The sequence below is a fragment of the Mirounga angustirostris genome, unplaced genomic scaffold, assembly GCF_029215605.1.
Source record: "Mirounga angustirostris isolate CCGP_5_RB_7025 unplaced genomic scaffold, mMirAng1.0.hap1 SCAF_4, whole genome shotgun sequence".
In the NCBI taxonomy this organism is placed as follows: domain Eukaryota; kingdom Metazoa; phylum Chordata; class Mammalia; order Carnivora; family Phocidae; genus Mirounga; species Mirounga angustirostris.
In genome coordinates this window covers 179578220-179592090 of record NW_026991712.1, presented here as the reverse complement: position 1 = coordinate 179592090, position 13871 = coordinate 179578220, and the positions used below count along the sequence as shown (strand labels likewise).

At 49.3% G+C, this 13871-nt stretch overlaps 2 protein-coding genes across 3 annotated transcripts in view; one reads left to right on the top strand and one right to left on the bottom strand.

Moving 5' to 3' along the window:
• KAZN (kazrin, periplakin interacting protein) overlaps positions 1–13871 on the top strand; it is a 1036128-nt gene that overhangs the window by 754146 nt on the left and 268111 nt on the right. The gene's annotated exons all lie outside the window — the stretch shown is intronic.
• LOC123860054 (metallothionein-1) lies at positions 6865–7259 on the bottom strand. The gene has a single exon (XM_045898654.3). It carries the CDS (start codon positions 7186–7188, stop codon positions 7003–7005), a length of 186 nt encoding a protein of 61 aa, XP_045754610.1. The 5' UTR covers positions 7189–7259; the 3' UTR covers positions 6865–7002.

Sequence of the window (13871 nt, the reverse complement as noted above, 5' to 3'; positions counted from 1 at the left end):
TAATAATAAAATAAAAAACTTAATAAAAAGTATGAAATATATTAAAACATAAAACTTCAGAATATAAAGAAGCCAAGGCTGCTTTCTGAAAATTAGACACGTTCATTGCAAACAAATTTTCTCCCATTAAAAATTTAAAAAATATATGAAGGCATTTAGTTTAAAAAAAAAAAAAAAAGCAATGAGGCGTGATGATTTGTATCCTAAAAGGTCTTTCTAGCTACAGTATGGAGAACTGATTTGACAAGGTCCAATCAGAGATAGGGATAATGCCAGGAGTATATGAAATATTTAACAGATAAATTGGGTGTGGGAGATGAAAGAAGGTGGCCACCTTGAAAAACTCTAAGGAGGTGGTACCATCTGCTGGGATTGGAAACACTGTTGTGTACACAACTCTCTGAGGTGCCCTCACTTAGACTACAGTGTGAATGACTTCCCAGGGAAGACAGACTTTTTTTTTTTTTAAGCCTAATAAAGGGATAGAACTACCGTCCCAAACTCCTTTAGAAGAATGTCCTGAGGACAAGTGAGACCAGAGATATAAAATCATTCTTGAAAACAAATTCAAAACAATAAAAATAAAATCAGGCTTGAACACAAAAATGCCACAAAAGCAGACGGCATCTCTGGGATGGCTAAGAGGGGGGAAGGAAGGGAGCATTGTTCTTTCCCAGATGACAGAAATATTTCATCTGGTCGAGGCAGCAAGACCATGATCTGCTTCTGATAGCCTGAATCAGTCTTTCTCTGGGTCTTTGAATACTTCTGTTCTCATCCTGCGTTCGACATTTTTCTCAACGAGGGAGTCCCTTTGGGTCGGGGAAGAAGAGTCTAGAACAGTGATTTATCAGATTCCCAATGACGCGGGGCAAGGCGTTCAGGGTCGAGCCCCCACTGCCCTCAGCATTAGAAGGCGTCCCAACCCTTGGGAGTCCCACTTCCCACCCATTGGGATGGCTTGAGCCAGAAGGACAGATGATCGTGCGGTCGAGGCTCTGGAGAGACTGGAAGCCTCGTGCCTTGCTGGCGGGGTTGGGAAATGGTGTGGCCAGCTGGCTCCAAACAAGGTCACCTCCACAATTGTCAGGAGTTAGGACTTCAGCATATCTTTTGCAGGGGGGACACAGTCCAGCCCCCAGTGATAGGAGAGACAAATGACGGATACACCGTCAAAGAAACGAACATGATCGTCTTGCACGTGCCACAGTGAGTTAGTGCTGGGAATGTAGCAGGTAAGTGAGAGGAGGCTGAGGGGAGCCTGAGAAGTGCCCCCTAAGAAGTGGGTGACAGCGGAGCCGAGACCCAAATGACCAGGAGGGGCCAGCTCTGCAAAGAGCCGGGGCAGCTGGGGAGAAGACCCTAACGGGCGGGCCGGACAGACAGAGCGTGCGCAGAACCGCAGCAGGGGTGCGTGGTGGGGGGAGCGCACAGGGGCAGCAAGCGGGGCCTCTGAGGCTGCGAAGGGCTTCAGGCTTCATTCCAAGTGTGCCCAGCAGCCACCGGAAGTTACAAAGCAGGGAAGTGACATAGCCCGATTTGCATTTTGCAAAAGACTCCTCTGGGATGTTCGCCTTGATAAATATATTTCGCCTAATAACATTAAAAAGAGAGAGAGAGATGACTGCGGATTAAAACCGAACAAATAAAAACAACCCCTTTGGGTGCTCTGTGGAGAAGCAAGCTGATGATAAATATCTGTAGGCTGAGCGATGACAGGCCCACAGTGCGCTCGATCTGTCAGACCATTTTGTCTCTTCGAAGAACTCCGAGCAGCTGGTAATTCAGACCGTAGCGGGGGTCCCTGGAAACCTCTGCCGAATTTTGGGGGAGTCTAGGGTGGGCTTGAGACCCCTTCCTGACGGACCAGATATTTCTAACCACGGACTGATCTTAAGAATTGATCTAGGTCCCCATTACTCAACCTCAGAGCCATCTCTACCAAGAAAGAGAAAGCTGTTCATTGCCCCCTAACATTTCCATTTGGGGTTGGGGTTTTTGGTGCCTGGGGTTTGGGGGTCCCAAGAAGAATCTGCACAGCTGAGCTGTCTGTCTGCCACCTCTTCCCTCGACCAAGAGGACAGAACTTCCATGGGCAGCCTCTTCACCTGGGGCCTGTGGGAATGTACCCTGGAGGGTCCGGCGGGTGGTCCAGGTCCTGGGTGAGTGGCCAATCTGGTCAGATGGGGGAAGTTGCCACTTCCTGAGTGTGGAAGAAGCTCAAAGAGATTAGAGGCACCTGCCCTGCCTGCTCCACCTTCTGAATCATGAGCTGGCCTGCCAAACTGCTCCTCAAGACAGATGTTCCCAGTGCCTCTGAGCAGGGGCCACCCCGGAGATGCCATGGTTTGGAATGGGTCTCACCAAAGCCGTCCTCCCCATAGGGAAAGCAAGGACCTAAAACAGAAACACTCCTTCGGGAGAGAGAGATGCCATCCTGGCTCCACTGCAGGAGGCCAACATGGTCTGGCCCCCCAAGCCTCAGTTTCCACATCCGGGAAAATGAGAAGCTGACGTTGACTCTGCAGGGTCTTGGGGAGCTGGAAGTGAGGGAAGGTGCCGCCAGCTCTCTTCCCCCCCTTTCCTGTCTTTGGATCCCGCGAGTCACTGTGGCCGGGGCTTTGGTGCAGTGGGCTTCCCGTCGGCATCATTTAGCTTCCCAGAGCTGCTAACGGGGCTCCGCGGCCGTGAACCTCCATGGCTGCTTTCTCTTCCACCCAGCCAGGCCCGGTCTCCTCACCTCCAAAGGAAACACGGAGAAAGTGGTTCTCGGCCCCAAAGGCCCTCTGAGCCTCAGTCGTCTCCTCTGTAATATGGGATCATAACACCAGCAGGCTTGTGGGGAGGATACAGAAGACACACGTGTACGGCCCCTGGCCCAGTGCCCTGGAAACTCAGCACACGGTTCACGCTGTCCCCTGCCTGGCACCTTCTCACACCACACTACCCTCAGCATGCTCTGTTGTGCTGTTTCTTGGTTCTTGAACAGATTCTTGATCCCGTCTGTGATCTGCACATCATGACCGGCTGCCCAGGGTCCTAGTACACGTTCTGTCTCTGGAAGGCCACCTGGTGCCAAGCCACCCTCCGTCCCTCCCTTCACATTATGGCATTTACTGAGCACCCCGTGAATGCCCCATGGATCAAGAGCAGACACGTGCCTGCCCTCATGGAGCTTCCAGTTCTGGGGGACGCAGACCTTCGAGAGAGCCGTTGTGTCCCCTCACACTTACGGACGCCCTGGGGCACTGAAGAGGCTCCAGGATGCCTTAGAGTAGACCGATCTCGATGCCTATAGCAGCTTATTTGACCCTCAACAACCTCCGTCCAGCATGGGAAGCAGGGGTGACCCATTTCACAGACATGAAAAGTGAGGACCACAGAGCTGCTTTCTTCCACCATGTTCTACTTCCTCCAATATCGGAGTCCTTCGTACCCTATGAACTCGTTTCCAGAACAGTGTGGCAGAAACGGCTTTGAGAACAGCCAATCTCAACTAAGCCCTTCTAGGTGGCCACTGCACTAAGGGTTTTATGGGTGTGCCCTCATGTCAGCCTCCTGGGGGCCCCTTTTCTCAGGTGGCAGAGGAAGACACTGAGGAAGGTTAATGAGCATGCCCACGGTCACCCAGCTCAGGAGTGTGGGGCCCACGGGGACGGTCCAGGTCAGCCTGGCTTTGCCGTGCACCCCACACGATGTGGACAGAAGGGAAGGCAGAGCATGAACACCCTGCACTCCTAACACAGAGCTCAGACAGCTCTGGGGGAAAGAGAGGCCGGAGGAGAAGGTGGCACCCAGGGGAAGATGAGGACATAAACCACTTGCCAGAGGGAGGCTACTCGTTCGGCCCCGGGGCCTGTGGCCTCTGCCAGGAACAGGGAGAGAAGATCAGTTGTGAGCTCTTATGCCCATAACATATAGCCAGATACTCTGCTAAAGCTCAGGTATCCTGAGACCAGGACCATGGAGAAAATTCTCCTAGAGGGAGGGTCCTTCTGAGGTAGTCACAGGGTCAAGTCTTCACACTGAAGCAGCTGAGGACACCTGGGCATGTTTCCATGAAGCCCCCAGGTGGGCTTCGTTCTATGTGGTGGCCACACCGCTGTCCCAGCCGGCCGTTCTCAGCCCGCAGGACCACAGGGAGGGAAGAGGTGCGGGTGGGTGGGCATCCCTGGTGCTTCTCAGGAGATGGCGCAGACCCATGTGTCCAACAACGGCGTGGGACCCACACCTCACTCCTCGGGATCTGTCCCCACTGCGCCAACCGCCGTACTCAGCCCAACACCGTGCTCTGCGTCAGCACCAGAGACCACATCTCCTTGGATGCCTTTGCTTCTGCAGAGTTTAACCTGCTGGTTGCTGTCCAGGGTAAGCTAACGGCCTCCATTCATTGCGTATCCCCTACACATCAGGCATTCTGCTAAGCACATCATCGTATCTCATTTAATCTTCCTAAGAACTCTTTGAAATAGACATTTATTTTCTTTATTGCTTTGATTTGATGCTAAAATGGAGTCTCTGAACAGTGCCCCTGGTCACACAGCTAAGAGAGAGCATCTGGATTTGAACCCAGGACCAGCTGGCCCAGACTCCTCGAGTATAAACCCCCTGAGGCCACAGTCCCCGCCCTCCCCCCATTGCTGCCAGGAGTGCCCTCTTGCTCAGTTCTGGGACTTGGTTCATGTGACTGCCACATGATCTGTCCCTCCCTACTTCTCCGGCCTCATGACACCTGCCTTCTTTCTGTACTTCCTTCGTTCCTTCCTTCCTTCCTTCCTCCCAGCCTGCTTTCTGCCCCTGGAACTGGCCACACGCATGGTCTAGGACGTGGTGATTGCTCTTCCCTCTGGAACTTTTCTTCACCAGCCCTTCTCACCGCTCTGCCTCCTCACCTGTCCTTCGGGTCTTGGTTCAGCTATCCCAGAGGGGCCTTCCCTGCACCTTGGCCGAAGCAGCCCCTTCCAGGCACTGCGGTCACATGACCCTCTCTTATCTTCAGAGCACTTTCCTAGAGCTGCAGTGATCCTGTCTGTCGATGTACCCTGTTCCCTTCCCTGCTCCCCATCCCATGGAAGGCGAGCTTCTTGGGGGCAGGAGTCTGTGTTGTACTCTGCTGAGCCAGCCTACCCAGGACAGCACCCACCAGATTCTTGTGAACACGTCTGATGCTTATCTCTGCTCTGCAGTGGAACTTCCAGGTTTGCTCAGAAAGCCTTGGCTAAGCCCCTTGGGAGTGACCGTTGGATTCCACCCAGCTCCAAGCTGCTCCCTTAACTTCCGGGCCACTTTGAGCCCACGGCAACTTGTGAAGAGCTGTGCTCTTAAATGTGCTTCTGGAGGCAGAAGTTCAATGCCAAAGCCACCTTTCCCTTTTTGTCACAGCCCCTCATCTGCATAAGGTCCTGAGACCACCCCCAAGGAACATACCCGCTAGGTATCAGTCACCTGGTGTTTCGGTTCTCTTTTTGGTGCATGACAAACAACCCCAGAACTTTGTGGCTTAAAACAACCATCATGTCATTTGCTCACAATTCTGCGGGTCGGGGATTGGGGCTGGGCTGGCCTGGGCTGGCCTGGGCTGGGTGCTTCAGCTTCATATGGGGTTGCCAGGGGTCTCTCATGAGGCTGCATTCAGATGGCAGCTAGACTGAAATCCCCAGGGTGGCTTCACTCATGTGTCTGATACCTGGGAGCCTAAGACCTCCCCTTCTCTCTCTCCACATGCCTTCCATCACGTGACTAGCTTGGGCTCCTTTGCCGTGGTGGCAAATTCTGAGAATGAGTGTTCCAGTAGAAAGGGGGAACTAGGGCGCCTCGGTGGCTCAGTTGGTTAAGTGACTGCCTTCGGCTCAGGTCATGATCCTGGAGTCCCGGGATCGAGTCCCGCATCGGGCTCCCTGCTCGGCGGGGAGTCTGCTTCTCCTTCTGACCCTCCCCCCTCTCATGTGCTCTCTCTATCTCATTCTCTCTCTCAAATAAATAAATAAAATCTTTAAAAAATAAAAAAATAAAAAAAGGAAAGGGGGAACTTGCAGATCTCTTAAGACCCAAACTCGGGAGTTTGCTAGTATCACTTCCCTTGGGTTCTACTGGCCAAAAGACTGACAAGGACATTCCAGATCCAAGGTCAAAGGAACTAGTTTCCACCTCTCAACAGGGCCACACCACAAGAGAAGATGTGAGATGGGAATTATTACTGCTAGCATTTTTGGAAACACAACCCACCACATCCGATTTCCCAATTAGCCTCTTTTCAGACCACAGAGTTTATCACTCTTTGGTGCCTCCCACTGCTAGGAAGAAGGGTGGACTCCACTGGCTTCCCTTTGGGGCTTTCCTGGTGCCTTCAGGTTCCCAGCCTGTGGTAATTGGAGGGTAGCAACAGAAGCTTCCAAGGGGCTCTCCAGAGCTTCCTGGCCCTTTGCATGCGCTACTGTCTTGGATGACAAACAGGGCTACCCCTCACTGCGGGAAGCTCATGAATATATTTACTCTGAATTTAAGAACCATAATGGATTGGCACTGGCTTCTGACCTCACAGAAATATTGAACAAACAAGATGTAGGTCTGCAGGGCAATTGCTTTCTTTTTGATTTCCTGGGCTGATTACTATTGATTATCTGCTGTGCACTTTGTTAATTTCCTTTTGACAGGGCTCTCTTCTCTGCACAGTTCTTGGGAAGGGTTTGGTTTTGTTATTTTTTCCTGGGATTCAGGCGCTATGTATTCTAAACAACCTGATTATTCAACAGAGCATTCATTCGGCTTCCCTTTTTTGGCAGCCAGTTTACCAGTGACCTCCCAAAGCAAAGTGACAGGCCAACACTGTGCAGAAGGTTTGCTCATCTTTTTTTTTTTTTTTAAGAGTCTAGATAAATTTATTGTCATTCAAAGATTTCATAGAAATGGGAATGTAGCAACTGGGTCCGGGGAGCATGACAAGTAAAAAACTGCAGATGTGTACACGTGGCCGTATTTACATCGGGCGCAGGCTCCCCCGCATCAGGCACAGCAGCTGCACTTGTCCGATGCGCCTTTGCAGATGCAGCCCTGGGCGCACTTGGCACAGCCCGCGGGACAGCAGGAGCAGCAGCTCTTCTTGCAGGAGGTGCATTTGCACTCCTTGCATTTGCAGGAGCCGGCGCACGTGCAGGAGCCACCGGTGGAGCAAGAGCAGTTGGGGTCCATTTCGAGTCGAGTCGAGTTGAGGACGGAGGTCCAAAGCAGGCGACACGGAGAGACACGGCTGCGGGCTGGAGGCGTGGTCAGGTTTGCTCATCTTTAAGACATGCTGCAATGCTGGCGATGGGCATAAATGAGCTCCCCCTTTGCTGATGCCAATTGCCGTGTACCTGGGGTTAATGATAACTTTGCGATAACAGGTAACATTTAGTTTGTGTCAGGCTCACTGCTAAGTGCTTGACAGGCTTTATCTCATTAATTCCCCCCTGGTAAGCCCACAGGGTAGGCCCTGGTATTATCCCACGCATTGTAGGGGTCCAAAGGAGAGCTTTAGGGTATGGAAAGGATTTAGAGCATCAGAGCCAAACATTTTTTTTTTTTTTTTTCTGAGCCAAACACGTTTTCTCTTTAGGGCTTTTGAACTTGGTATTTCCTCTGCCTTGAAACCATGGCCCATTCTTTGCTCTTTGTACCACCCCTCTGTCTTGTCCTTCAGGTTTCTGCTCAGATGTCACATCTTAGAGGCCTCCTTTGGCCAACCGGGCCCTCCCAGGCTCCCATCTCTCTCAACACCCTGCTTTGTTTTATTCCTAGCATGTATCTCTAACCAATAATACCTCTTCTATTTGGAGAAGTACAGCGTTCTCCTTCATTGTGGAACCCATGGAAGCGCTAGTCGGTGGGTCCACTTATTCCTTTGTTAGTTTGAGAACTATCTGTTAAGTGAACCATCCTCTTCCCACTCCCTCATGCACTGCCTGCATGACCTTGGCAAGTTACCCAACTGGTGAGAGGCTCAGGTTTCTCATCTGCGAAATGGGGATAATAATTAGAACCTGCCCCAGAGGGTTGGTGTGAGAATTTAAGCAAGATACCACAAATAAACATTTTAGCTCTTTCATGGCACATAGGCATTTTGCAATCAAAACAGAGTACTCTTCTAGACACTAAGGATACATAAACAAAATGAAATTTTAAAATAGATGGTATTTAGCGCCCGACACGCTGTGAGCACCCAGGTGATTATTGTGCCTGGTTTTCCTTCTATTCTAAGGACATTGATGAATGATCACCAACCAGGAATGGACTGAGCCCTGAATTCTGCTATTGACTGGGGTAGAAACTGATAAAACTTTAAAGATCAAGAGTATTCTTTATCTTGACCTAGAAATGGACAGGGGGAGAAGCTCAGAGGAGCTGGTGTTTCCGGAAGAGCAGGCCATCTCCTGCATGTCTGGAGCCGGAGTTATAGAAGCTGGAGAATGCTGAGGGGGGTGGGGGGTGGCATGGAGCTCAAGGAGCCCGAGAGTAAATAACCTGCATTAAAAGGCAGAAAACCTTAGTGTCAAGTGCTAAGAAACCATATCCCCATTTTTAAAACTTCTTTTTGACTACCAGATGCTAAGATGAATCATTGAGTTTTCTAAGCAAAGGGTCAACTTCAGAAGAGAATATTTACAACTACGAACATCAGCGCTGATGCAGCCTTTACAGAAGTGGGATCTGAATGGCTGTAACGTGGCCTAATTTATAATAGCGTGCGGAGAAGCTGAAGACTGGGGAGTGCAAACAGGAGGTGGGCTTCTCCGTCTTCAGACAAATTCAAGATTGGATGTGAATGACAAGGCTATTTGGCTCCCTGCCCCCCCCAGGGATCATCTGTCCCTTTAAAACCCATCAAGGGTGGGAGCAACAATCTTTTGGGGCCTCACTTTCCTGTGTGTAGACTACAAGTAAAACAGCCCCCACCGCATACCTTGTTCTGAGAATTAATGAGAAAACAATGCAAGGAAAACGCTTAGCGTGATGCCTAGCACACAAACACACTCAATAAATGTAAGCTGTTGTTATTTCTTAAATTAATATGAATTCAATCCCCAGGAATAAAAAATCTTCAATAGTTGTTAGTTTCCCTAAGGGCTGAGCTCCTAGAGCTGCGCTGTCATGTGTCTTCCAGTCACGCCTCCAAAACTTCTAGCTCTGCGTCTGGGCAAGTCCCTTCACCTCCCTTCACCTCAGTGTTGTCACCTGCAAAATGGACATAAAAGGTCACAACAGTGTCTGGCACCTATAAAGAAAGCTCTCTATGTGTTTGCTGTCACTAGCCTCCAATTATTATTCGTTGGACCAGCAGTTGTTTACAATGCTCGGAATGAGACTTCCCCCCTCTTTAGGCAAATATATTTACCTATTAAGTGAGCATTCGCTTATTCATGGTTCCAAGCTCCTCATTAAGACTCGCCTCCCATGTGAAAGTGGACGCCGGTAAAAGTGTGTTCTTTCGTTTGAGTCACTGAAGAGGCTTATAAAAGCAATAATAAATATACCTGGGTTTCTATGGAAATGATGATCTCATTAGGTTTTTCTTTTAATCAAAGGAGTCCAAATTTAGGAATTCTTAGTGTGTTTCCTGATTAAGGAGGTCATTTGTGGTTTCCCTGTGTTGCTGGAGGAATCCCAGAGTGGAGGCATTCCCCCCAACCTCGTGGCAAATGTTTTCATTACAGATTATGGCAGAAGGCCTGGTTGCATCTTCAGAGGGGCTCATTTTTCCTGAGAGCCCTGCTAAACTTTGTTTGCCGATATCCCTGTTCCCTCTGGCAGCCCCAGCAGAGAGAGGCAACACCAAGGACTCCGGTCTCATTTCCCTTGATGGTAGCTTCTCAAAGGACTCAGGAGGGGTACCCACTGGAGCCAGCATAAAAAAGAGAAAACTGCTCCCTCGGAATGGCCGGCCTTGAAATGCTCAGCGAAGCCCCAGCTCAGATTGGCTCTAACATGTCAGAATGTGATGAGGCTGATATTTGGAGTTTGCTACTGAACATAGCCACTGCAAAATGCCATTTCCAGCACCTAATACCTGTATGGGGAGAGATCAGAACATTTAGTTTTAATCTTAAAGGTCATGCAGGAATTCATCCTAATAATGGAGCCCAAAGCCAGGCGGAGAAGCCAGGGAAATCTCACCAACAGGGGCTCCTTTCTCAGGCAGAGCCGCTGCAAAGAGGAAGAGTCCGTGTGCACAGAGCTGATAAAGCCCAACTGGCCTTTTCAGGGTGACCCTGAGAAGCCAGGTGTGGTCAGACTTCTGCTCCTGAACATCCCATCTGCAAAACCAGTACGTCGGGCATGGATGCCTGTGTTCATGCATTTATTGAACAAAAATTCAACTTTGTGCTAGGTCCTGAGCTAGACCCTGGAGATAAGATATGAAAAGGCACACTCTTTGTCCTCAAGGTGAAAATTGCCTGCCAAGCCAAGGAAACAGAAAAAATGCTAAGAAAGGATCCTACTGCTGTCAATCTGAATATAAATGGAAAAACACCATAGCTTGCCTGAAGAAGTCAGGGAGGGTTTCCTGTAGGAGGTGGGCCTGAGCTGAGCCCTGGCTGAGGGGTTGGCATTTTCTAGCAAGCAGGTATAGTTCCTGGCAGGGAGCGAAGCCTGGAAGCTTGAGGGACCTGGCCTGGCAGAAGGGTAATGCAAGTGGAGGGGCATGAGGCTGAGTCTGGAGCTAGTGGGGAAACACTGGAGGAACACTGGTGTGGTTTACGCAGGGCATCCCGTGGACTTCCAGAATGCACATTTCTGCCCTTCCGTTGAAAACTCTACTGTTGATCAAACAGCACGCACCAGCCACCGGGCTCGGTGTCTCTCAGTTCAAGTTCTTGAGAGAAAGAATCTCTTTCTTTGGATGGCTTGGGTCAGATGTTCACCCGGGATCCAATCAGCTCTGGCCTGATAATGGCGTGGTAAAGACCAAGCGTGGCTGCCAGGTCTTACCTGGTGCTCACAAAGGACACATCAGAGAGGTCCCTTCTTCTGGCGTTACAGAAAGTTGCCACACCCCCTCAGCAGGAGCTTCATGTTTCACCCTATCCCCTGTGCCCTTCCTGCCCTGACCTTGTCCAACACATTTTCATCTCTTCTCCATCTGCCCCTCTGTGGACCTCACAATCACCTCTCAGGTAGCCCTGACAAAGTATTTACCTTCTCTAAGCCTCAGCCTTCTCAGCTTTAAAATGGACAGGAAAATAAGACCTATCTGATAGAAGTTTTGTGAATATGCATTCAGCTCTTAGCTCTTAAAATCGTTATTGCTTTTACTGCCATTGGTGTCATATGGTGGCGATATTCCTTGCTGCCCAGCTGGGCTTAGGGAAAGATAATAACACAGGGCACTGTGAAGGGGTGGACATAGGCTTCAGAGCCAGTGGTACCTGGATTGACACCTCACCCCCACCACCGAGTGTCTGTGTGACAAGTTACTCAACATCTCTGAGCTTGTTTTTTTAGTTGCAAAATGAGAGTAGTAATAACGATCTTGCAGAATCCTTGAAAGGACCACATGACGTTCCTGCGCCCAGGTGCTTAGCAAAATGCCTGGTAAAGAGGAGGTTCTCAATAAAAGGAAATTCTTATCATTATTACCATTATCTTATTGTTATTCTTATCAATTATAACTCTTACTACTAAGCCACTCATTTAGTCAAAGAAACTCCTATGTGGTAGCATGACTCCCAACTCCCATCTTAGCAACAGTCTAAATCTGATGAGCTTTCTGAATCTGATGTCATTTCTATCTTGGGCACCTGTGATACTGGTTGATAATTAACCATTCTGGCTCATACGCCTCCTCTCACCGGTAACTCTACAGTTAATCTTTTCCGAGCTGGGCAGCGCTGTCATTGGCTTCAAGGGCATCTGCATGTAGTTTGAGGCGAAGCACTGGGATTTTTGCATATGGCATTGGAGCGATTTGTTCTTCACTGAGATCGGAAGTAATCTGGAGCACGCTTTCCCTCGGCCACGTGTTCTCTGTGGGCACAGAGCTGAAACCCCACACTGGGCCAAACCAGGCATGGTGATTTGGCACCCTGAATGGATTGCAAGATAATTAAGCTCCAATAAGGAGCCACTCTAAGCGCATTTCATTTTATCTGCCATTTACAGAGAAAGGCCACTGCCCTGCATCTAAATAACTGGATGCCTGTCTTTAAAATGCGCTCACTCGCTCCCTTTCCCAACTCACTAAGTCAGGATAAAGAAAAAAAAATACCTTTGTATATAGCAGTGCCCGAACGATTTGTACACCCTGTAATTCTCAGGTAACCCTGGCGCCCTCCCCCTGCACTCCTGCAAGACATTTAATAGGATGTTGTGCTGACATCTCATATTGTAACAATATCGTTACTCTACAGAAGTATGCCACGGTGAATTTTCTAGTAAACAGTCAAGTGCCATAGAAGTGATGCAATATTACCCATTTCTGAGCTAATGAACAGCATCCATTTAGGAGTAAGAGTCAACACTTTGAATCGGGTTCTTCTGCTTATTAATTTCTGAGTCTTGATTCCAGCACCTTTAGATTTGGATGGATTTAGGCATGCTTTGAGGACGTCTTTCAACATGGTATGTCTTGGTTCTCTTTCTGGAAGGCAGTATATTCCAGTGGTTGAACTCAGACTTGGAGCTCGGATTCTCTGGATTCCAGTCCTGTTTTGGCCACTTTTTCCCCACGTAACCTTGGATGTGTTGAGATTAGTAATAGCCAGGACATGTATTAACATGTATATTGTATTTAGCCTGTACTAAGGAGTGTTTAAGTACTTTATCTGCATGGACTCCTTTAATCCTTAGATTTACAAGTCTATGAGGTAGATATTTTTCTTATTATCTCCATAATATAAGTAGAAAAACCAAGGCACGGTGAAGTTGAATAACTTGCCCAAAGTCAAGATCCAGTTATAACCAAGCTGGCATTTTTTTTTTTTTTAATTTGGGAGAGAGAGAATGAGAGAGAGCACATGAGGGGGGTTAGGGTCAGAGGGAGAAGCAGACTCCCTGCTGAGCAGGGAGTCCCATGCGGGACTCGATCCCGGGACTCCAGGATCATGACCTGAGCCGAAGGCAGTCGCTTAACCAACTGAGCCACCCAGGCGCCCCCCAAGCTGGCATTTTAAGCAGGAATCTTCCCTCTGGAATCCCTGCTTTTACCTCATGTGTTCGGCTTATTCTCTGTGTCATCTTTCTCATCCATAAAGTGACCACAGTACTGGGCACCTGGGTGGCTCAGATGGTTAAGCGTCTGCCTTCGGCTCAAGTCATGATCTTAGGGTCCTAGGATCGAGCCCTGCATCAGGCTCCCTCTCCCTCTGCCCCTCTCTCCGTTCATGCTCTCTCTCTGTCTCTTAAATAAATACATAAAATATTTTCTTAAAAATGACAACAGTACTAATACCTGCTTCTGGGATTGTTGTTATGATTAAATGTTTGGGCAAATGCACTTAAGTGCTTAGCATGCTGCCTGGAATATAGTATGAGTTCAATTACTGTGGGCTGCTCTGTGACTAATAGCTGCTTGACAGGGCCTCTCCCATTCATGACTCCAGGGCCACTCCAGGGGACCTTTCACTGTGGGTCCTAGGTGACTGGCGCCCCCTGGAGCTCTGCAGCACAATAGCCCTGTTAACCAGCATTGTTCTGGATGACTCAGAGCGGGGAGAGGCCAGAGGCAAGGAGGCTGTCAGGAATCCCCAGTAGCCCAGGGAAGAGACGGTGAGCCCTGACCAGGGCATCGGGAAAGCACAAGGGGAACCAATTCCATAGATGCATCATTATCAGTGATTCAGCATTTTTGAAAGATCAGCCAAACACAGGACCATGTCGGTGGCCCCAGAAGAAAAGCA